This window comes from Triticum aestivum, chromosome 5A (genome assembly GCF_018294505.1).
Source record: "Triticum aestivum cultivar Chinese Spring chromosome 5A, IWGSC CS RefSeq v2.1, whole genome shotgun sequence".
NCBI classification, from domain to species: Eukaryota; Viridiplantae; Streptophyta; class Magnoliopsida; order Poales; family Poaceae; genus Triticum; species Triticum aestivum.
In genome coordinates this window covers 502,010,941-502,035,372 of record NC_057806.1, presented here as the reverse complement: position 1 = coordinate 502,035,372, position 24,432 = coordinate 502,010,941, and the positions used below count along the sequence as shown (strand labels likewise).

Sequence of the window (24,432 nt, the reverse complement as noted above, 5' to 3'; positions counted from 1 at the left end):
CTCTGCTACTTACAATTTCAGCACTTGCTGACATTACCTTGCTGAAAACCACTTGTCATTTCCTTCTGCTCCTCGTTGGGTTCGACACTCTTACTTATCAAAAAGAGCTACAATTGATCCACTATACTTGTGGGTCATCAATCACATGGCGATGTGAATTAGAGTATTGACTCTAGCGAACTCTTTGGGTGTTAATCACATGGGGATGTGAACTAGATTATTGACTATAGTGCAAGTGGGAGACTAATGGAAATATGCCGTAGAGGCAATAATAAAATGGTTATTATTATATTTCCTTAATATTGATAAAGTTTTATTATTCATGCTAGAATTGTATTGACCGGAAACTTAAATACATGTGTGGATACATAAACAAATACCGTGTCCCTAGTGAGCCTCTACTAGACTAGCTCGTTCATCAAAGATGGTTATGGTTTCCTAACCATAGACATGAGTTGTCAATTGATAACATGATCACATCATTAGGAGAATGATATGATGGACAGGACCCAACCCTTAGCATCGCATATGATCGTTCAGTTTATTGCTACTGCTTTCTTAATGTCAAATACATGTTGCTTCAACCATGAGATCATGCACCTCCTGGATACCATAGGAATACCTTGTGTGATATCAAATGTCATGACATAACTAGGTGATCATAAAGATGCTCTACAGGTATCTCCCGAAGGTTTCTGTTGAGTTGGTGTGAATCGAGATTGGGATTTGTCACTCCATGTATCAGAGAGGTATCTCTGGGCCCTCTCGGTAATACACATCACAAGAAGCTTGCAAGCAAAGTGACTAAGGAGTTTGTTGCAAGATGATGTATTACGGAACGAGTAAAGAGACTTGACGGTAACGAGATTGAACTAGGTATAGAGATACCGACGATCGAATCTCGGGCAAGTAACATACCGACAAACAAAGGGAATTATGTATGTTGTCATAAAGGTTCAACTGATAAAAGATCTACGTGGAGTATGTAGGAATCAATATGGTCATCCAGGTCCCACTATTGGTTATTGAGCGGAGAGGTGTCTCGGTCATGACTACATAATTCCCGAACCCGTAGGGTCGCATGCTTAATGTTCGTTGACGCTAGAGTAGTATTGGGATATTTGATGAGTGATAATCAAATGTTGTTCTGAGTCCTGGTTGAGGCCCTGGACGTCACGAGGAGTCTTGTAATGGTCGAGAGGTAAAGATTTATATATGGGAAGTCATATTGTGGGTTCCGGAAAAAGGTGCACTTTTTCGGTATTGTACCGGGAAGCTTCGAGAAGGTTCCAGAGGATTCCGGAGGGGTACGGAAGTCCACAAGTGGGTTCACCATGACCCAAGGGATAGCATGAGCTATGGGGAGGCGCCCTGGCCTTATTAGGCTAGGCGCACCAAGTCCTCAAAAGCCCATGTGGCTAGGGAAGGCAAAAAAGGAAGGAGTCCTAGTAGGAATAGGATTGGACTTGTAGTCCAAGTCCTCTCCCCCTGAGCTGCTCCCTAGGGCTTGGAGAGGATGTTTCCCACACCCCTCCACCTATATATAGAGGGGAGGGGGCGCCGCAATAGGATACACCAAGCCCTTGATGCCCCTCTCTCTCCCGTTACTCTGTAGTTCCACCGCCTCGTCCAAGCGACGCTTAGCGAAGCGCTGTCGGTGCTCCACCACCACCACCACCACGCCATCGTGTTGGTTCTGATCCCATCTACTTCTCCTCTTTCGTTTGCTGGATCAAGAAGGAGGAGACGTCATTGAACCACACGTGTGCTAAACTCGGAGGTGTCGTCCGTTCGGCACTAGATCGGTTGGATCGTGATCAGATCGAAAAGAGTACGACTACATCAACCGCGTGATAAACGCTTCTGCTTAGCGATCTACAAGGGTATGTAGATGCTATCCGCCTCTCGTAGCTATGCATCTCCATGGATATATCTTGCGTGTGCGTAGAAAATTTTTGTTTTCCATGCAACGTTCCCCAACAGAATCTCTCTACGGATTGCGTGCGTACGAGAGTAATGATCCGATAGTGCTTCTCCATCCAAATCTAGACATTACTGGAGAACTAAAGGAGGGAGAATTATCCTTGTGGAGTCTCACTACTTTTTCTAAGGAATTAGACAAATAGAGAGTGATGAGGCGCCCAGAGCCGTGAGAGAAACTTTTTTCTCAATTGGAGTGCACCTTGCATGTATATTGGTGTAGGAGGGGGCTTGGCCGACATGGAGGAGGGGTTCTCCTCCCTTGGGAATTGGTCAAGGAGGAGGAGTCCTCCTACAACTCCTAGCCACCTCCTTAGTTTGTGGGGCAAGGTAAGGGCAGGGGGCACTCTTATTGGACATCTAGGCCCGTGTTGCTGCCCCCTAATAAATCTTAGCCTATTTGGGTAGCCCATGGCGCCTAGAATAATCTCGGAGGGCTCCAGTATTACCGGAGCCCTCCTATATTATTATTATTATTAGGACCTTCGTAATTTTTATTGGTTGTTTCGTTCTCCTATGCCTCCTTTGCTCTTTCGGAGGATTTGGTTGGAGTGGTGTTGCAATGCTCAGCTGGCGGATCTGCCTCTAGTTTTATCGTGTGCTAATTAAGCAAAAGGAGTTTTTCTGTGGCTTCAAATTGAGCTAGGCATTTTATTGTGACCAGGCAGACATGGACCTCTGAAAGCGCAAGTTTACTCCTAGAGGGGGGTGAATGGGAGATCTTTAGAAATTTACCATACTCTGATGAATTTGACGAAGATCATAGTGAAGAAATAGAAACACGAGGGAACTAAGTCATCACAGAAATAAAAAGTATGCATACATAATACATACAGATGAAGGACATACAATCATATAGTCATACAAACATGAGGAAGATGAACTGAAGAAATAGAATACATAGCTTGATGAAAGTCTTCAGTTCAAGTTCTTAAGAAAGTAGATCAAAAATTCTTCAGCAGCGGAATAATGTAAAGGGATGGGTGATGAATTTGAAACCAGGTTGGCTCAGTGAAGATACATCGATTTGGTAGACCAGTTCCAGTTGTTGTATCAACTGTACGTCTGGTTTAGGCGGCTGAGATGAACTCAGAGGACACACAGTCCTCACTGTATTCCTCTTGAGCTAAGGTCACTTAAACCTCGCCCAATGACTCGTGGTAAGTCTTCAAGGTAGACTTCCAAAACCTTCACATGCTTGTTCACCGGCACACTCCAATGACTCTCGGTGTGCTCAAAACGTGATGCCTAACTGCCTGGAAGAATGACAGTCTTCAAAGGTAACAGGCGTCAGATCACACCGATCAATCTCTTCAGTGATGCTCAATCACTTTGGCTCTAGATTTTTCCTCACTTGGATTCTCTCAAAGTCGTCAGAGTATGGGTTGTTCTCAAATGACAAATGTCAAGTTCTCTTGGAGCAGCCAACCAACAAGTGATTATGGGGGCGGCTATTTATATCCTGGGAGGCAACCCGATATGAATTGTCATAAATGTCATTCTCTTATTCGATCGTTGTCAGGATAAGGATCCACTCGACAGCTGGCCCGCATTGCAGCAACGGTCGGAATTTGAACTCTCAAATTCGTCGGGGCACTCAATTTCCTCACTTTTAGGCAGCACACTGGCAAAATCCTAACTCCTTAGCCTGACCAAATTCATCAGCGACCAAATGAACTTCGTCACTATCACTAGCAAATGCGTCAGCTGTTCCAGAGATTTCCAAAGGCTTCACTCGAAGCGGCTTGTGTATATATAGGCTTGAGCATCACTTTGGAAATGTGAACTATGTTTCACCTAGACCCCCTTTAACAATACGGTTTTTCATATGACTCAAATAAGAAGAAAGAAACTACAAAAACAAAAGTCTTCAAGCTTCCAGTCTTCACATCAATTTCCTCAAAGGTCGTACCAATTTCATCACCAAATTCTTCACTTGAAAAATCCAATTTTTAGGGGTCATCTTCCATCTGTTAAACCAAATCTTCAGGGACTATATTTCCTATGTGCACTCACAAACATATTAATTCCTCAACCTATTTGTCTTCAATACTCCAAAACCACTAAGGGGGCACTTGATGCACTTACAACCTCTTTCGGGCATGCAACACCATCACCATTAGAAATGGGCGCAAGGGGTTGTTATGGCACGGCAACTGGAGTGGTCACCCCCCTGAAATTGCTTGCTCCGGAACTCTTCAAGATTGCTTCAAGAAAGAATAGGACAGTGCACCAGGAGTTGTGCTACGAAAACTGGATTTGCGCACTCGTAAGGATCCATTCTTTACCTCAGCTTCAGGAATAGTCGACCTTTGGGCTTGGTTAATCCAGGTGCACCTCTCGCCTAACCAGGAGGACTCCATAATCTGGAACCTAACTTCGAATGGGGCATACTCTTTCGCTTCCACGTACGTGGCCCAATTCCATGGTTCCCACCCCAAGTTCACCGCCGACAAGATCCGGTCTGCTCATGCTGAGCCTAAGTGCACGTTTTTCGCATGGCTTTTGCTTCATGGTAGTATCCTCATGGCTGATATGCTGGCTATTCGTGGATGGCCGCATGACCCGAGATGCCAGCTTTGCCTTCACGCACCGGAAACTGCAAACCACCTTTGCAAGGATTGCTCTTCTGCGGTTGCCGTCTGGAATCACATGTCTGCCTGGACACATGAGGACTTGCCAGTCTAAGGTTTCCTTCTAGACCCCGCTGATGTCTCGGGATGGTGGGATATGAGCTGAAGGAGGCAAAGCAAGGCCGCAGACGCCGCAGTGGGAGGCTTATCTATGCCATGTGGAATATTTGGAAGGAGAGGAACAAACGCATTTTCACGGTTCCCACATGACGCAATATGAGGTTGTGATGCTAGCCTTTGACGGTACCAAGCAAAGGGAGAGGGCGTTTGGCGTCGACGTACCAATTGTCGGTGTGGGCTAAGCTCGGGTCGGACTTTTTCCTAGGGTTGGACACGTTCCCATAAAATGTTAGATGTATACCATATGAAACAAAAATAAAATGCTATCAGTAACTATTTGGGGGAAGAGGGATCACACTTGAAACCATATCCTCGTTAATCTGTCTATTTGTGTGCTCTTAATTTTATTTATTGTTACTCCTTATGTCTGTGATAATATAACACTTGAAACCGAAAATGGTAGTTTGAGTTTTGCTGACAAAACAATCTGGAAAGAATAGCCTATCAGAGAAAATAAATTGAAAAAATGCATCAAGATTAGATAATCAAATGAGTGATCTTCTTTACCTGGTCCTTGATGTGTGAAGTAACCATCAGGAGCTCCTTGTCTGCAGAAAAAGTGCAGAAAATCTAAGCAAGATAACATAGCGTACTAACTTTATCTAATGGAAAAGAGGAAGCAAACTGAAGGGTTGCTTTGAGCAGATTGCACATCAAAGATATGCGTGGTGTTGAACTAAAATGTAGCATGCGGAACGTCTATGCATTCTTCGGTGTGAAAAAGTTTGCGAATCATATTTCATCTCATTTTTAGCATCTTTCTGAGTTTGCGTGAAAGAATTAAAATTCAATCCCTGCTTGAGTGGATGAATCCATGCATAAATCAGCAAGGAAAGTCACTATTTGTTGATTTAGATCTTCAGTACAAATGCCTATCAAAATAAATAAAATTAAACTCTTCCTTTTCAGAAAAAGGTAGGCTCAACCAATTTAAGCAAGATGCATTTGGTTACGATCACAAAACACACACTATTGTAGCTTTAAATTATTGTCCAATAATACAACACTAAGCAATGCAAAGCAAAGGCATATAAACTATTAAGTTCCATTTTGGAGTGATGGGCATATTATGAGATTGAAGGGCACAATATTTCAACCGTTCAGTTTCTGAATTCTTAAGATTTGGGTTAGTCTGTTGATCCTCTTAAAAGAGACTCCTCACGTTTTCTTCTCCCATAGGAAATTGCTTACTTTCTGATAAATAAAAAACATACATACATGAATAAAGTAGTTGGAAGGATACAACAGACATACTCACTGAATTGATCACAATTCTACAACACTGAGAAACTGCATAAAACGTTACAACACTTGCCTTTGTGGGGAGTACTTCATAGTTTCACACTCATTAGCTTCGCATTAGACATGATTGAATGGAACAACGGATGCAAGCCAAGATGGCAAAGCTTCGTTTGAGACTCCGCGCTCTCGTTCCGTACCACGTCTCTGCCGTCGGCCAATCCGGCCCCGGCACCCAGCTTCCCGACGGCGGCCACTCCGGCCCCGTCGTCCACCCTCCCTCGCTGCCCTCTCCCGTCGGGCATGGCCCCGTCCCCAACCCCTGGCTGGCCTCGCGAGCAGCCTCTCGCCGCCGAGCTCAGCGGAGCCATGCGCCTCCCCCACCTCCTACCGCTAGGCTCTCTGCTTCGGCATGCCTGAGCTCCCCGACCCTGTGGTCCCCACTCCGCCGGCCGCCAGGCACGGCCCACGCTCGGAGATCCACCGGGTCGTCCCTGACGCGCCGCTGCTGCTGCAGCTGGACGCGCCGGCTCCCCAGGCCCCTTGGGAGCAGGTTCGTGGCCGCAAGCGCCCCCGCCCTCGCCGCGATCTCTGGCCGGATGGGGGGCGCCCCTCTCGTCCCGCCTGGCCCGTTCGCGCGGGGGAGTGCTCCCGCTGCTTCAGCACGCGGCACCCGCGCAGCGAGTGTCGCCGCGATATCCGGTGCTCTCGCTGCCGACACTACGGGCATCTGCGGCGGCACTGCACCAACCCTCCCTACCGCCCGCGGCGGTGCCCCCAAGCTGTGCTCCTCCCCTCTCCTCGGCCTCTGCTCGCCCTGTCGATTCCTCTGGGTCCAGCGTCGCAGGTCCCTGCCGACCCACGTCTTCCGGGTCGTGTTGTGCGTCTGCTACCTCTCCGCTCCCCTCTGAGCCGTGCTCTGCTTCACCCGTGAGGTCATTGACCGCCTCCCTGGTGGCAATGGGCACGTCGGTGCCTCTTTTGGGTCACCCTGCTCGCCGACCGGAGGTCGTGCTCTGCTTCCTGCCTCGATCGGTGGAGGTCGTGGCGGCCGAGATGGAGCAGCATCAGCTCACGCTTGTCTCCACCTTGGCCAGCAACCGTTCTGGGGTCTCCTGCGCTGAGGTCGCGCTCGCGCTCTAGCAGCGCTTCCACCTCGCTCCACGGGACATCTCCGTTCATCGCCACCACCTCGAGCCCTTCCTCCTCAGGTTCGCGGACCCTGCCTCCTGTGCCCGCTTCGCTACCGGAAACGCGCGTTTTCCGTGATTCCGTCTATTCCTCCACCCTTGGAGCAGCGTGGCCGGCGCAGAGCCGGTCGATCTTCTCTTCAGGGTGGACATCGAGATGACTGGCATCCCCGACCATGCCTGGCATCACTCCACGGCAGAGTTTCTCCTCGCTCCCTTCTATGAGATTGAGCACTTGGCGTCGGAGACACGCGACTAATCCGACCGCTTCGCGTTCAAGCTGTGTGCATGGACCAACAACCCCGATGCCATCCCGAGGCATTTCGAGCTCTTTCTCCTGGATTCTGATGCAGTTCTTCCTAATGCCAATCTCGCGGTGGCTGGGCAGCTATCTCTACGAGTCTACCGCCGCCCGGTAACTATTTTCGTCACGGAGACGGCCGACTACCGGCGACCTGCGCCTCGGCCACAGGCCAGCCGCGGCGACAACGACGGGCCCCCTGGAGATGATGATGGCTCGGCCGGCGATGTCCCTGGCTCCCCGCCTCTGCCAGACCCGTGGCCTAGTTGACATGAGTTCCCGCGTCGTTCCGGGGACAATGATGCTACCACTGATAGGTTTGCGCTGGGCGGCGCCGCCGGGAAGCGGCGTCGGCGGCGGCGATACGGTGCTCTGCCTCCTGCCAGGATTTGGACGGGCGTATTGGGCCCCCACCCCTTGGACCCCACCCCTCCTACCCGCCTGTCTGACGCCTTGGCCCACCGACTTTCTTTTCCAGCTTTGGGCAAAGCGGCTGCCACGGATTTGGACGCTTCCGGTGCTGGGGCCCATCCCGCGTTGATTCTGCCGTTGGCTAGGCGACCAGAGGCAACGACCATGTCTCCTCTCCGCGCGGATCCTGCGGACGATCCTCCTCGGTCTCCTACCCCTTGTGTGTCGTCCCCCACCCTGGGGGCGTGACCTACCGCAACTCAATAGCTGTCCAGATCCTGTTGGGTTGAGACCTGCCTCGGACCCTACAGCCTCTGTCGCCTCTCCCTGTCGCCCCGCAACTGGGCCCTGACCATACCGCCCCGTTCCGTGCGCCCAACAGTTGCGGGCCTGACGATGAGGCAGTGCTGGCGCAAATCCCCTGCATGTCTATCTCCCCATCCTCATCCCAGCAGGGTGGGCCTGTACCTATGCAAAACGCTGATTGGCTCGCACCTGCCTCGCAGCCTCTCGCCACCTCAGGGGTGGGGGATGTTCTGGGGGGCCCGCCGCCCTCCCACGACGAGGGCAACCGCATGACGAACCCCATGGCTGTTGTTGCAGAGGATCAGGTGGGCCAGCTGCATGGGGGCATCCTTTCCATGCATGGGAGCAATTCGTCTGGCGAAGTTAACCACTTTTTGCTGCCCCTGCTCCAAGCTGCTACTCCGGTTCTTCCCACGCCCGCGGCCCCTCCACGTCGTCGGTGCAATGAGCTGCCACCAAACTTCACGCCGTGGCGTAGTGGGCGGATAGCCATGAATGACCGTGGCCTAGTCTCCGAGCTAAAGGCCAAACGTGTGCTGCTCAAGCACCTGGGGCTTCTCAAGGAGGATCAACCGCTATCAGATAGCTTACTCCAACAATACGCCAGCCTCTTTGACCGCCCGTTGGTGGCCGAGACTGTGCAGGCCCTAGCAGACTTCTATGGCTGGAAAATTCTCACTAGTGCCATTGGGTGTACCCCTCCTGGATCCCCTGTGGCTCAAGGGCGCCTTGTCATGGATTGACATTCGTGTTTTGGTCCCTTCTATGGAAAAATTGTTTGTTTCCATGAATAGCAACCTTAAGATTGTTTTTTGGAATGTGCGCGGCCTTAATTGCCCAGCTAGGCGCGGCGCCGTTCAGTCTGTCCTCTCCTCGGTCTCCCCGAGTGTGGTTTGCCTACATGAGTCCAAGCTCGCTGCGGTCTCACCTTCCATTGTCTCCGACACCTGTGGTGCGGCCTTTCAGGACTTCTTTGCTCTCCCGACCACTGGCACGCCTGGGGGGGTCATCCTAGCCTGGCGGGGCGACGAGATCTCGCTCTCCAACCCTGACATTGGTCTGTATCATGTCATCGTCTTGGCCTCTGTGCCGGGTGTGGCTGGGCACTGGTGGCTGACTGGCGTCTACGGACCCCAACATGACGAGGACAAGCTTGCCTTCCTCGCTGAGCTGCATGATGCGCGTTCCTTGTGCGCCGGTCCCTGGCTGATTGGCGGCGACTTCAACATGATTGCAACGGCCGAGGATAAGAGTAATGAGCGTTTGCATCATGGGATGATGAGCAGATTCTGTCGTTTCATTGCTGACGAGGAGCTTCATGATGTTTATCTCCATGGTCGGTGATACACCTGGTCTAGCGAGAAAGACTCACCCACTCTGGAGCGCATTGATCGGGCACTCTGTACCTCCAGTTGGGCGACGGGGCACCCCAACTACTTCATGCGATGCCTCTCCTCCACGGTGTTGGATCACGCCCCACTCCTAATCAACTGCACCCCGCATACTCCAGGGCCTCGCGGGTTTCATTTCGAGAAGTTCTGGCCAAAAATTGATGGCTTTCATGAGACTATGGCTGACGCTTGGAACTCTTGCCCTGCGGACGATGACCCGTTCAGACGCATCTTTGCCCGTCTCAAGTTCACTGCCAAGCGCTTGCACAGCTGGAGCGTGTGCCGCATCGGGCATGTGGCTCTGCAGCTTTCCGTTGCCCGCGAGTTTATTGCCAGGCTCGATGCTGCCCAAGATTTCCGCCCTCTTTTGCTACACGAGGCCTGGTTCCGGCGCCGACTGAAGGTTGCATATCTGGGCCTCGCTTCGCTGGATTGTTCCATTGCTCGCCAGTGGGCCCATTGCTCCTGGCTCCAGGTCGGGGAGCCAATACTTCCTTCCTGCGTGTTCGGGCGGCACAGAGAAAGCAATGCACTAGAATCACTTCCCTTCAGGTGGAAAGCGCTGAAATTTCGGATCAGGCAGCCATGGCTGATTCCATCCACGAGTTCTTCACTAGGGCGTTGGGTACCCCTGACCATAGGGCTTTCTCCATAAACCTTGACGCCCTCGATCAGCACTCATTCGATCTTTCCGCCCTCGACATGCCGTTCTCTGAGGACGAGATATGGACTGCGATCAAATCTCTACCGTCTGGCAAGGCCCCTGGCCCGGATGGGTATTCTTCAGAGTTTCTTTGCTCATGCTGGGACATCATCAAGCACGACATTTGTGCAGTCTTCCACAAGCTCTACTCCCTCAACGGTTGTGGCTTCCAAGAGCTCAATGAGGCCTTCATTACTCTGCTCCCTAAGCGGCCCGATGCGGCGTCCATTGCCGACTACCGTCCCATCAGCCTCATTCACCTCATTGCCAAGCTGGTGGCGAAGGTCTTATCTCTGTGCCTAGCACCACGACTTTGCGAGATGGTTTCGGCAAACCAGAGTGCATTCATTGCTGGGCGATGCATACATGACATTTTTTTGCTCGTCTAGCAAATGGCCCGACGCCTCCATAACCTCAAGCTTGCTCGCGTGATGCTCAAGCTCGACATCGCGTGCGCCTTCGACTCGGTTTCCTGGCCCTTCCTCCTGGACATATTGCGCCACCTCGGGTTCGGGCCACGCTGGAGGGAGTGGGTCTCCATCCTACTTTGCACGGCAAGTACGCGGGTGCTGCTCAACGGCTGTCCTGGGCCGCCTGTCACTCACCGCAAGGGGCTCCAATAGGGCGACCCGGTTTCTCCCATGTTATTTGTCCTGGTCATTGATGTCCTCAGCCGACTCCTTCAGCGTGTCATCGCTGCGGGCATCCTCATGCAGCTTACTCCGTGCCACATGGCCTCTAGCATCTTCCTGTATGCTGACGATGTGGTCATATCACCCCACAGTGTATGAGCTGGCAGTGGTGCGCAAGCTCCTTCGGGTCTATGGTGTCGCCACTGGTCTGCACACCAATTTTTCCAAGTGTTCGGCCACACCCATTCATTGCTCTGCAGATGATCGCAGCGCAATCGTCGGTGGCCTGGAGTGCCCGATCATGGATTTCCCAACCAAGTATCTTAGACTTCCCCTCTCCATCAGGAAGATCTCTTCCTCCGCGCTGCAACCATTCATTGACAAGCTCGAGTGGAAACTTTCGGCGTGGTGGGGATCCATGCTTTCGAGGGGCGAGAGACTTTCCCTGGCCCGGCATGTTCTAGGTGCCATGCCACTTCATATTCTCATGGCGATGGCTATTACCCCTCCCATCTTGAAGCAGCTCAATCACCTCGTACGCTCCTTTCTCTGGCGTGGGAGGAAACAGGCCAATGATGGCCATTGCCTTGTAAATTGGGCTACGGTATGTCGTCCGATCTCTCTTGGCGGCCTGGGCATCCCGGACTTTCAGCGGGCCGGCATCGCCTTGCGGTCCAGATGGCTATGGATCCAATCCACCAACCCCTCGTGTCGATGGCATCACCTCCATATGCCCAGCAGCCCCGAGGTTCAGGCTATTTTCAGGGCCTCCACGTCCTGGACCCTTGGTGCTGGCCGTTCTTGCAAGTTTTGGGTGGATCACTGGCTCTACGGCAACTCTATTTAGGAGACTGCACCGCTGATATTCCAGAAGGTACCGAGGCGCTGCCGTAAACTCACCTCCGTTCGTGATGCCTTGCTAGACTGATCTTGGGTGCGGCAAATTTTGGGCTCTCTTGGGCCAGCGGCTCTATTGCAGTACGTTCAGCTATGGCGTCGCCTACGGCATATTGCGCTCTCTGAGACGCCCGACCTCATCAGATAGAGATGGACCTCGACAAGGATCTACTCGGCGAGTTCCTGCTATCAAGCTCTGTTCCATGGATCCATCGAAGCACCCCACTGGCAGCTCACGTGGAGGCCATGGGCGCCTCTCCGGGTGAAGATCTTCTTCTGGCTCGCTCTTAGGGATCGCTGCTGGACTGCGCAGCGTCTTGCCCGGCATGGCCTGCCGCACGATTCGACATGCCCCTTATGCGACCAGGAGCCGGAGACGATGTCTCACCTGCTCTCGGGTTGCCCCTTTTCCCGACAGGTTTGGCACGAGATCTTGAGCTGGTGTCGGCTTCCAGTCTCCATTCCCTCTGTGGACGTCCCATTCCTTGACTGGCTCGCTGCGTCCACGGCAAAATCCCCGCTCTGCCTGCGTCGAGGCTTCACTTCGCTAGTCCTGCTCACCGCCTGGTGGATTTGGAAGCAGCGCAACTCCTGTGTCTTCCACAACGACAGGGCATCCGTCCCGCACCTCACGATGACAATCAAGGACGAGGCTCGTGCATGGACACGAGCAGGCGCCAAAGGAATATGCACCATCTTGCCACAGACGTAGTGTCTAGGACCTGGGGTGCGTACCCCCCCTTTTTCTGATTGTATGCCCCACCTCCTGACTCATGCCGCCATGCGTGTTCATGCTTGTCAGAGGTGTTATTCTGTACTTGTTGTTTGCTACTTCTTATACCTATCAATGCAATGATACACAAGTCTTTTGCGTATTCGCGAAAAAATATTCTTTCTGAAACTCTTCTAATAATGTTGGCCTCAACATCAGACAAGCCAGCTATCCGAGTTTTGCACTTCCGTAGAAGGGAAAACCATGGTACATCCGTCAGGCAACAACAGCAGTACAACTACAATTACAAAGTAATGCATCTAAATAATATACTTCCAATCCCTTGGTGCCCCAGATCCATAAACAAAATTGAAGGGTGGATGCGAGGCTAATTAAAGAATGAGCAATGAGCCCCTACCTTGGTTACCGTCGGCTGAAGGTCTGAACAGGTCAACAACATTGTGTTGTTTGTCAGGCACGGCTGTGGCAGCACCTTCAGGAGGCCAACAGTGCCATGGAAGGTTGAGGACGGGCATGTTAGAGAGAGAGGAGGCTCCAGTCTGGTGCAGGTAGGAGGATCCACTTGCGCTGGAGGTGGTGTCGCCGACGGGGGCCCGGGAGTCGTTGCGCATGGAGGTGGCCCAAGTTGGGCATGCCTAAGCTGCAGGGTATCGGCGGGGTGCGACGCGTGTCCTGGTACTTTCATCGTGGATCCGGGTCCCTGCCCGGTGTCGCACCATCGAGGCTGAAAAGAAAGCAACTCCATGGTTTAATTTCAACAATAATTCTGGTGGAACCAACCAAAATCAATCTCACTCCAATGGAGCTCCCTTGGCAGGTAGAGACAGAGACACGGGAGGTAAAAGGACTGCTGCTCCAGGGGAGTCGTCTCGATGAACAAAACGGATGCCGAGGAAGATGCAGAGATCGGCTCCCAACCGTCGGGGAGAAATTGATGTTCTTTTTTCTGGCGGAGATGGTGGCCGATCTGGCGGAGATGGTGGTCGATCGGTTTATTTTTCTTTCGGGGAACAGAAGGGTCCGTGGCTTTTATTACGACAAGAAATGGAGAGATGGCTGGTCGTTCGGTATATGCTCGTTGTCATTGTTAATGGAACGCACTGAGGTGACGACGTGGCATGCGTTATGCATGTGCAGAATTGCTGATCTGAGTGGGCCGGTGACATGGAGATTGCATGTTGAGAGAGCATTGACGTGGCATCGATGTTCATGTGGACAGTGCGCATGTAGAGAGAATTGCTATAGTGGGGAGCAACTTCTTAAGAATGATAGATTTGGAGGTTTTTTCACCTATTTGTTCTATATGAAAAGGCAGTGGTCCTACCGGTTTCTCGAAAAAATGTGTGAAGTCTCGTTGTCTCCGATTTCGACCTTTCCTCGACTCACCTGCACCGTCGACATTGTGACAACGCACGTCGTCTCCAACTTCGACTCCATACACCGACAATAGTCAAGGAAATGGGCACGAATCATGTTGTTGGATGGTTAGGAGGACAGTGGTATTCCCAGGCCACCAAGGTTCAAATCCTGGTGCTCGCATTTATCCTGAGTTTATTTCAGGATTTCTGGCAAGGAGACATTCCTATCGACTACGAGGCACCTACGATGACTTCGTAAAATCTCAAGACAATATGCCGGCTCAGTCTTTCGGAGGTGCTCATAGGGGTAGGGTGTGCGTTCATAGGGGTGAGTGTATGCGTGTATATACGACGCTTGCGTCTGTATTGTGTTAAAAAGGAAATGGGCCCGGTCCAAAACTAGAGGGGTATGCTATTTGGCAGTTATTCTTCACAATGGGCAAAGAATAGGAGTCAGAAACCCAAACTAGGCTTAGATAAGGCCCAACGAGTGTCTGGCAGGTTTCCTCTCTGACCCCGTCTTCCTCAGGGTTGTGAAGTTATCTGCTCATAGCCATAGCCATAGCCCCGGGAGAATATCCGGTACACCCAACCCCTAGGGTGCTCCCGGTGCTCCAAACTCCGTAGCACATTCTTAAATGTTCGAAAAATTCTGAAAAAAATCGAGCACCTCTCGTTCAGACACTACTACACATCTCTGTGTGTGCCCCTACATCTATGTCTTCGACACTACTACTTATGCCATTTATGTGCTACAAATGGATCCTACCGACAGGATGATAATTCTCATGGTGGCAAAAAAGCAAGATATCTGTGTCCGGAGCTTCCAGAGGTATGTTCTGATAATGGGAAGCTTCTATTGCGAGTGAAAATATCAGCAGAATAGCTAACGAAATAATTACGAATATATTTTTCACCTCTCGATCTCCTGAGGTCCCGGTGCATTAGTAGCTTTGCTTTGTTCTGTTGCAATTTACAACCAAATCCCCGGCAGAAAACTGTTTGACATCTCGAAATTTGGATCCCTGGTTATCATTTGTTTCCCTTATGTGCCTTCTGTTTCATTTGCCGTGATTGTTGTAGTTTAGATCCACTCTTCTTCTGTTTATGATAAGTACAACCCTTGGAAGGTTTGGTGGCCTCTTCCACATCTAGCTTATGGTCTTAGGCTCCTGCTTCATCCTCATCTCGCTTATGCCAAGCCTTTTCAGCATAAAAAAACAGCATTTAGAGAGCAAGTAGTTCCTTTGTACTTTAGACTCTCCGAGTCAAATGTTTGAATTTCTCCACTTTTGCATGCAGGAAATCTGGCATCACACACAATCCCTAGTGCCAATGCGAGACGCGGCCAGGGCTGCCTGTGTGTCTCGTTCCTTTTTGAACTCCTGGAGATGCCATCATCACCTCACCTTCACCAATGAAACAATGTGGTCAAAAGAAACTTTATTGAAGGGAACAACTGACCCGAATTATAGAAGAAACAGAAGAGAGTATAACAACAATATTGACCGTATTCTGGCAAATCATAGAGACGTCGGTGTGAAGACATTTGGGTTTGTATTTTATGGTAGTTACTGTAGAAGTGCATGCTCTAGCCAATGCAACCAAAAGACCAATCTGATGGAAGAGACTAGGCAGCACATTATATGTCAACACCCCACCCTCACATGTGGCTCCCTCAGGCCTAAACGTGGACCGAAAGTGGGCTGCAATTTAATTGCGTCAGCCGGGTCTTGAACACAAGACCTCTTGGCTCTGATACCATGTAGAAGTGCATGCTCTAGCCAGTACAACCAAAAGACCAATCTGATGGAAGAGACTAGACTGCACATTATACGACAACACTTACAATACCAAATTTTATAATCGTCTCAATAATTGGCTTCAGATTGCTATTACACCAATGATGGAAAAACTTACCCTTACATCGGAGAAGGCAAAGTATGAGTTCCCTTGTTCACTTTTATCTGATAGAAGTGGAAACACGATACGGCATCTCGACCTTGCTAATTGTATCTTGCATCCCACAGTTAACCTTAATTTGAGATGCCTGATAGTATTGGATTTGTACGAAGTGCCTATCACAGGGGGTGAGTTAGCGATCCTTCTTTCCAAATCATTTGCTCTGGAAAAATTGACACTCCTACATTGTCATGATATACGCCGATGATGTGGTCTTATTCATCAAGCCAAACTACACGGATCTGTCATTTGTTCAAGAGACTCTCAAAATATTCGGAGAGGCATCAGGGCTCAAGGTGAACTATGCTAAGTCGTCTGCCATTCTTATCAGAGGGGAAGAAGGGGATGAGGAGATGGTCCGGAACATGGTGCCCTGGCAGATTGAAAAGTTCCCATGCAGATACTTAGGCTTGCAGCTCAGCATCAAACAGCTCAAACGATCGGATTGGCAGCCGATGATTGACTCTGCTCTGAGAATCCTGCCGGGATGGCAGAGAGGGATGGTGACCCGGCCCACAAGGCTGATCCTAGTTAACTAGGTCATGAGGGCAAGACCTACACATCACATCACATGACTTTTGTCTTGGTTGTAAGTCATTGTTCGTCCCGCAAAGTTTATTTAATAACCGTAGTGGAATCAATTAACTCAAATATCTCAACAATTTTATTTTCAGGTGTCAGTGCCGCCGACTCAGCTCAAACGATCGGATTGGCAGCCGATGATTGACTCTGCTCTGAGAATCCTGCCGGGATGGCAGAGAGGGATGGTGACCCGGCCCACAAGGCTGATCCTAGTTAACTAGGTCATGAGGGCAAGACCTACACATCACATCACATGACTTTTGTCTTGGTTGTAAGTCACTGTTCGTCCCGCAAAGTTTATTTAATAACCGTAGTGGAATCAATTAACTCAAATATCTCAACAATTTTATTTTCAGGTGTCAGTGCCGCCGACTTATGACTTGATCTCTCAACCCTGAGGCAAATGCCAAAACAGAACCATGACAAGCTCAAGGGTGTGCAGATAACTGGTTTCTTCCCCCAGAAGACTTTGGCTGAGCTACTGACCCTTTAGTCCCGGTTCAATCCAGAACCGGGACTAAAGGCCCTCCACGTGGCCGGTCCACCTTTAGTCCCGGTTGGTAACACCAACCGGTACTAAAGGAAATTTCCTGATTTTTTTTGAAATTTTTTTTTAAATTTTTTTGAATTTTTTATTTTCAAATTTCTGAATTATTTTAACATCTAATCTCTAATCACCCCTCATCACTGCTCAATTTAATCTCTAATCACCCCTCATCATTCCAAATCATCTCACTTCTCGAACGGTCACCCATCCTCTCACTACTCCAGCCTGAGCACGCTTAACTTCCGGGTTCTATTCTCCCTCGTTTCCAAGTCTGCACTTGTTGTTTTCCTGACAATAGTAAGATGTCAATCCTATTAACCCTCAGGAATTTAGCTTGAGCATGAAGTCACATATTTCACTGTTTGAGTTTAAAACTATTGTTCTAAAAAACAATAATTTTTTAGTAACACTAATATTTTTGAATAAGTAGTTTGACCACCACAGTTTGACCAGATTTGACCAAAATTCAAAAAAGGTGAAATAATTATTTAATAACACTAATATTCTTGAATAATTATTTAGTAACACTAATACTTCTTGAATAAGTAGTTTGACCATAGTTTGACCAGATTTACTGAAAATTTAAAAAAACTGAAATTTGAGCATAACTTTTTTTCCTTTTGGAATTTGAGGATTCTAGAAATTTGCAAACAGGCCATAGGCCGTCTCCATCGGATGTAACTTTTCGAGTAGATGATTTTTCATATAAAAAACTTTTTCATCCGAGTTCGTATGCAAAAGTTATGCCCATTTTGCAAATTCCAGAGAGATTTTGTAAATAAAGTCGAAATTCATATTTGTAAATTTTCCCAACAACTAGACCACATATTACATGTGAAACTTATTTTCTTTTATTTTTTGACATTTCCATCATTTTCTTTTATTTTTTTTAAAACTGAAAAGGCGATCCAGGGGGGTATAGTTTGAAAATGGGACCTTTAGTACCGGTTCGTGGCACGAACCGGGACTAAAGGTCTCATCCCCATTAGTCCCGGTTCGTGCCTCAAACCGGGACTAAAGGTCTAATCTTTAGTCCCGGTTTGTGGCACGAACCGGGACCAATGGTTGTGGGCCAGGAGCGAGGCCCATTGGTCCCGGTTCATCCCACCAACCGGGACCAAAAGGTCTAGATGAACCGGGACTAATGCCTTAGCCGCACGAACCGGGATCAATGCTCACATTAGTCCCGGTTCTAGACTGAACCGGGACTAATGAGCTGAGCCGGCCTGGACCATAGCCCTGTTTTCTACTAGTGACGGCATATTCTAGAGAGTTCAGCGTCACTTGAGTGCCTTATATTAGACACTGTAAAAGTGAATCGTCGGTGCTATGGCCATATATCTAGGAAATGTTCTCCCCTGGACGAGGCATATATCAAGGAGGCATGCGAGTCGATCGTGGCTGTAAAGACGTACATCAAGGGGATGGTTCCATCTACAGTTTGGTTGGATGTTTTAGGGCCTTAGCCGGTGTCATTCTTAATAGCATACTCGATGATGCCCGCACGTTGCTGTGTAAATTGCCTGCAATGTATTTTTGATACTCGAGTATAAAAAAGGGTTGTCGGGATTTTGGATACGAAAATGGTAACTGAAACCACATATAATACGAAAATGTTATAGAATTGACGTTTTCTGAGAGTGGTTTTTTGAGCAAACGCTCTCTAGTGCTTTCAATTTCACGCACAAATCTTAAAGCTGTGACATGTGTCAGTTACTATGGGGAACATGAAATTGATTATATATTACCGCACACACACCAGCACAAGAGGCAAGAGGTGGACATCTTGCTATACAAGGCAGAACACAAATTAAATAAAGCAAATTAGGTTCAGATCGAAACACCCACCCCTACAGCTAGTCACGCAAAACATAATCCCTCCCGTCTTAAAAAGATTCAGGTCATATTTTGACTCTCCAATTCCAGAACATGAAGCAACTATGTACAAAGAAACATTAGGGGAATGCACACAACCATGCAGTTTCAGTAACATGATAAAACATTATAATAATATGTAATCAGAAGACATGTAGAAATTTCAACAATGACAGTACAAATGAACAATTACTACACTCCGTTTGCTTTCCCGTGCAAATGCTGCCCGAGGACGCATAAAATGTTCAGCTACCACAGAAACTAGCAAACACCACCAGAGCTCTAGATGAAGTATATTCACTCTCATAAATGGAACACCATAATATTGGTCCAAACATTGAGATATGGCTTGATGAGAGATAACTTCTAACAGCTCAAACAAACAGGTTCAACACATGGAGAGCGCAAATTCAACGGAGCAGATCAAGGGCATGACGAGATCTATGGTTGTCAACCCTGTCTCCATCCACATATGTGAATCCATACCTCCCAGATTTTTCCCCGTGGCCAAGTGGGAGCGAATCTTTGAGCTCATCGTCCGGATGACGCCAACACGGTATGGGCACCGGCCACCTACTTCCATTATCCAATCATTTTCCACACACAGTAACGTTATCGGCAGATTTTGTTTATGCAAAACATCAAAGTGATGAGTAAATATAATGCACACCTGATTGGTTTACCGCTGCCAACTTCAACAGTCCTGTGTCAAACACAGTAGGCCAGATTTAATGCAAAGTTTTTCTTTTTCTCTTTGATAAAACACAAAATTTCAAGTCCTGCAGTTGAATATGCCAAACAAAAAGTCAGTGTACATACCCATTTTCCTTAAAATGTGCCAGCACTCGAATAATACAATCCCTGAACAAGAACGGGGTTCCTATTTTCTTATCATAGAAGTTCATGCCAACAAATCTCCCTTTAAAGTCAATCAGAGGCCCACCAATCCCAGCCTAGCAAACAAAAGGTGTCATTAAAGCAATATGAATGGAGAAGTTGCCATTTGTTTTGCCAAAGAGATATGGTCTAGTACATCATGTGACGGATACATCAAATAAGATTAACCCACGGCTCCACGAGCAGTACTAACCTTAGTGATCTTACAACTGGAGTACCTAAGATCTCTGTAGTCAAGCACGCCTGACCAGTCAGTTAGTCTCCCATGTGCAGCCATTAACCTGCCAGATTTGAAGCAGCGCCCCACAGCTACTACATTGGAATCTTCCAGAATTAGAGGATTCCACCAATCTTCATGAATTCTAACTGGACGAAGACAGCAGAAATCCTTGACAACGACAAGAGCAACATTGTAGTGTAAATTACAATATCGCAATTCCCCTTCTTTGCATTTATTGTTTGGAAGCAAAACTTCAATCTGCAAATGGCACTTGTGAGACTTAAGCAGAAAATGTAAGGGCCACATCAAGAACCAACCTTCAACTTTTCAGCAATCTTGTTTCCATCTTTAGGATCACTAACCAAACTCGCTGAAGTCAGAATGGGGGTGCATCCATTCCATTCAATAAATAAGCCTGTGCATGCGAAAAACCTCCTTTCTCCTGTATATATACCGCAGTTTTGATTGACAGCCAAGTTCAAATGTGGAATAGTAAAAGGCACATTACTGAGATATTACCGCTGAATGAAGCGAGTGCGACAACTCGTCGAGGTAAACTATGAGAACCCATTTCTGTGAGTTGGCTCCAGATACCTTTACCAGAATCATATATGTCACCAAAAGTCTCTTCGAAGGTATTAACCAAAACCAAGCCCTCTGTTCAATGTTAGATGGCACAATAGTAGTCAGTGGTAGAGGAAAGCTGTAAACAAGTGCAACGCAGTACCGACTTATAAGCATCAACTCACCACTGACAATGGTTTTTGATGGCTTTGGATAACCCAAGGAGTCTAGATCACCAGATCTGTCTATGTCCCCAAGTTGAAAACACCCATGAAGATAGTGTAATAAGGTTAGCTGATTAGCATTGACACCATGAGAGTACAACTATAAAAAAGGCTAAACAGCTTACGTGAAATGCTAAGTTTGCATCACTTGTGAGGATCTTATGAAACAATATCACTAGAAATGATGAGAAAATGCACAACAGCAAAATATATCTGGCTGTGTGCTCACCTCTTGCATAGGTGCAATATGGCATGGGCTGCACTGGCCTCTGTATTTTCATATCCTTGTGGGAACTGGAAAGACATAGTAAACTTGGAATAAATTTTACATCCCCATGAGTACGAACCAGAAGTAAAATAGACCAAATCAGCGCTACGCAACATCTACATTAACAGAATTGCAAGAGAAGAAAGAGGACTACGTTGTGAGGAGAACTGAGCAATTGCACTATACAGAACCTATAGGGTCAGGAAAAGATCATAAATCCAACTATTTACCACATTTTAAGTCCGAAACAGGATGAGATTAGAAAAATCTACTACTCCCTCCGTTCTATAATTCTCGTCGTGGTTTTAGTTCCACAAGAATTATGGAACGGAGGGAGTACATTCAACATTAATGTGTTACCTGAGGATAAAAAAGGGAAGTGGGAAGAAACTACGAACACCATACATAAATATAAAGCAGGAACAAAAAAGCTACTAACTTCAGCTTTGAAGTAATGATGAGTATTCTTGGTAGAGGCAGCCAACAAGCAAGTTGTTATGAAGGGATAAATAAACAATGAAAAGTGCAAGGAAATAACAAGTGTGATGCATAAAACCACAAAAGGAATGACACCCTACGCCCACGATCCAGATTCTTGCAAAATTAATATGCCTCGAAATGTTTGGTAATCAATATAGCCTAGCACAAATGGAATTAGTGCTGGACAAACATAAGCAAAAATACAAGAAAACACACAAGATATACCTGAACCTCTCAACTTCCCTTTTTGGCTTAAATTTCTCCAACCATTTGATAATTGTACTCCTTGGCACGAAGGAAGTTCTTTCCGCAACCAAAGAAAGGTTCATGCCAAAAAGGTTCCCATCACAATCAAAAAGTGGCCCACCTTCCCAAGCCTAGAAATAAAAAAAATAAAAATAAAGAGGCAACAATGGTTACATTGAATAAAAAAGAACGATATGGAACAAGAGGTACATAATAAAAACATGATTTATATGCCTCAGAGCTATATATTTCAAGTGCATATAGTTGCAGATAAAATACTCACACCATGGTGAAAGTGTACCTCAGAGATTTTACAAGTGGAAAGCATAAACTGTTTGCCATCTTCAGATCCACTTGAATCATTAGGTAATATCCCACTTGTGGCCATTAATGTGTCAGAATTGGCACGCGCGACAGCTAGTACTTTCATACTGGGAAGCAATTCCACCTGATGATCAAGACCCACTGGATGAACACCAAGGGTGACGAACACTATGTAGACAAGAGCAATCCCCTGATCCAAATCATAGTATCCCAATAACCCTCTGGCAACATCACCGTTGCGACACACTTCAATCTGTAATGAGACAGCAGGAGAAGTATTGAATGGTGACAAACTGACAATTATATTGAGCAAACAAGTAAAATAACTGAAGGATGATTAGCAGCACCAACTTTCAAGCTATCATGGCCTTCTCTTTTTTTATCATTGAAAACTTGCTGAAGTCAGAAACCTTGTGGCTTGCATCCCACATTGCAAGGCTATGCCCGAGCATGCAAATAACACCGAATGTCCTACACAAGATATAAATTTTAATCATCTGTAACTAATATTGTTAAATAAGATAAATATTTTAAAACTAAGAAAATTATAGTAAGACAGCATAGTCACCATCAGACAAAGCAAGGGAGACAACAGTTCTAGAAATTTTTGAGGTGACTTCTTTACTGAGCTCACTCCAGACACTTTGACCAGAATCACTAAAGCTATCAATCGGTTCTTCCGAACTGCCATCCGGATGTAATTCACCTAGTTAAAAAAATGATGGAACACAATTGTGAGTGCTCCAATAGAGTTGTAATAAAACATGTATAGAAAGATGAAGTGCCGGCAGACCTGAAGTCAACAGATCAAGTGTCTCTGCTCCGTCAGTGCAGATTCTCTTGTTCTTTTTGGAGCTTTCTGTTAGATCATCACCAGCTCTCTTAATTTTCAGCATATTCCTAACACTGAAGGGGAACAAAAGAAAATCCAAATGTTCAGTCATTGCCGGCAACAAAAGATTGTCGAACAACATTAATCAAAGGGTCCCCAATATAAGTCTTATGTCAGCTGATAGTCCTTGAACTAATATACTAGCTCTGTAACTAAATATAAGAAGTTTTTGCAGTTTAAATTGAACTGTAAAAACGACTTCTGAAAAAAAAAGAGGTTTACTGAACCACTAAGTGGCTGTTTGTTACTTACGCACTTCCAGATATACTCCATCAATGTCCCTCATATAAGGAAGTACTCCCTCCTTCCCATATTATATGTTGACACTACACTAGTGTAAAAAACGTTCTTATATTATGGGACGGAGGGAGTACATTATTTTGAAATGAAATAAAAAAGTATTCTGGTGCAAGAATAAATATTGAGTGCCAATGCCAGCGCAAAAATGTTAATTAGTACTGTTGTATCCTATCAAACTAGGCGTGGGAGCTCATCAATTCGATTAAAATAACTAAAAAGGAGAAAGGAAGTCTACCAATTTCACGTTGGGGTTAAAAGGTTGAACTTTGCACCCAAAATTGTACAGTACCAATTTTCACGTTCGGGGTTAAAAAGGTTAAGAAGATTAGGAGGATGTAGATAGATGATTGCCGGTTGTTCACCCAAAATTTGTAGAGGTTATTTCGGATTAATTAATCAAATCACTGAGTGACGAAAAGGTCATACCTGAGAAACCAGTGTCCAAGGATGCGGACGAGGTGGAGACAGCAGACAGGCGATGCGTTAGAGGGGGCGGCGACGAGCGTGAGAGGCGGAGAAGACGTCCGCCCGGCGGCTGTGGCGGTGGATTTTCTAGAGCGGCGTGTGAAAGGAGTCCGTGGTCTCGTTTTCTGGGGGCCACGGTCGGTGGCACATCGTGGAGGGAGGAAGAGGAAAGGTAAAAGAGTCCCGTGGTGATATTCATACAGAGTCCTCCACGACCGCTCTCGCGACTGCGTCGCCCCGTGGGCGGCCGGCCGCGCGCCGATCTCTTCCCCTCAAGTCCCCCTCTCCTCTTCCTTCCCGCCGCTGTTGCTGGTGCCCACGGCCGGCCTGGCCCTGGGGGCGCTGGTGGCGGCGGCCCTCCTGACCTTCCCCTCTCAATAGCTCTCCGGTGCGGGGTGGAGCTGCACCGGTGGGTGCTCCTAGGCGGCGACGGTCTAGCTGGCGGCGGGGTTCCTCGTCGCAGAGCGGGTAGGCGGCTGGGCGGCGGCGCCATCGTTGGCGGCGGGGTGGCGCTGCGACACGTCCTGGCGGCGGTGCTCGGCCCAGATCTAGGCCCTAGGGGGCCCATCTGGATCTAGGCCGACCGACGGCGTGATTCTCGGGAGGCGGGGGCGTGGCATTGCGTGACGGGATGCTGGCGACGCCGACGCTAGCCTGCTGCAGCACGGCCGGCGGGGCATAGCGGGCCCGTT

The 24,432-nt window shown here is 47.9% G+C and overlaps 1 protein-coding gene across 2 annotated transcripts; it reads right to left on the bottom strand.

The window, feature by feature from the left end:
• Nucleotides 1–18,987: 18,987 nt before the first annotated feature.
• On the bottom strand, nucleotides 18,988–24,096 carry LOC123107378 (uncharacterized). 2 transcript variants are annotated; one of them, XM_044529362.1, is made up of 14 exons: nucleotides 23,702–24,096; nucleotides 22,877–22,989; nucleotides 22,652–22,789; nucleotides 22,435–22,554; nucleotides 22,061–22,336; nucleotides 21,739–21,890; nucleotides 20,995–21,059; nucleotides 20,727–20,786; nucleotides 20,497–20,634; nucleotides 20,340–20,419; nucleotides 19,951–20,235; nucleotides 19,680–19,813; nucleotides 19,531–19,563; nucleotides 18,988–19,433 (listed from the first exon to the last, which is right to left on the bottom strand). In XM_044529362.1, exons 5-14 carry the CDS (start codon nucleotides 22,187–22,189, stop codon nucleotides 19,271–19,273), a joined length of 1,239 nt encoding a protein of 412 aa, XP_044385297.1. In that variant the 5' UTR covers nucleotides 22,190–22,336; nucleotides 22,435–22,554; nucleotides 22,652–22,789; nucleotides 22,877–22,989; nucleotides 23,702–24,096; the 3' UTR covers nucleotides 18,988–19,270. The 2 variants fall into 2 exon arrangements, with proteins under 2 accessions (XP_044385297.1, XP_044385296.1); XM_044529361.1 differs by having other exon boundaries at nucleotides 20,295–20,419; nucleotides 23,702–24,094.
• Nucleotides 24,097–24,432: the final 336 nt, after the last annotated feature.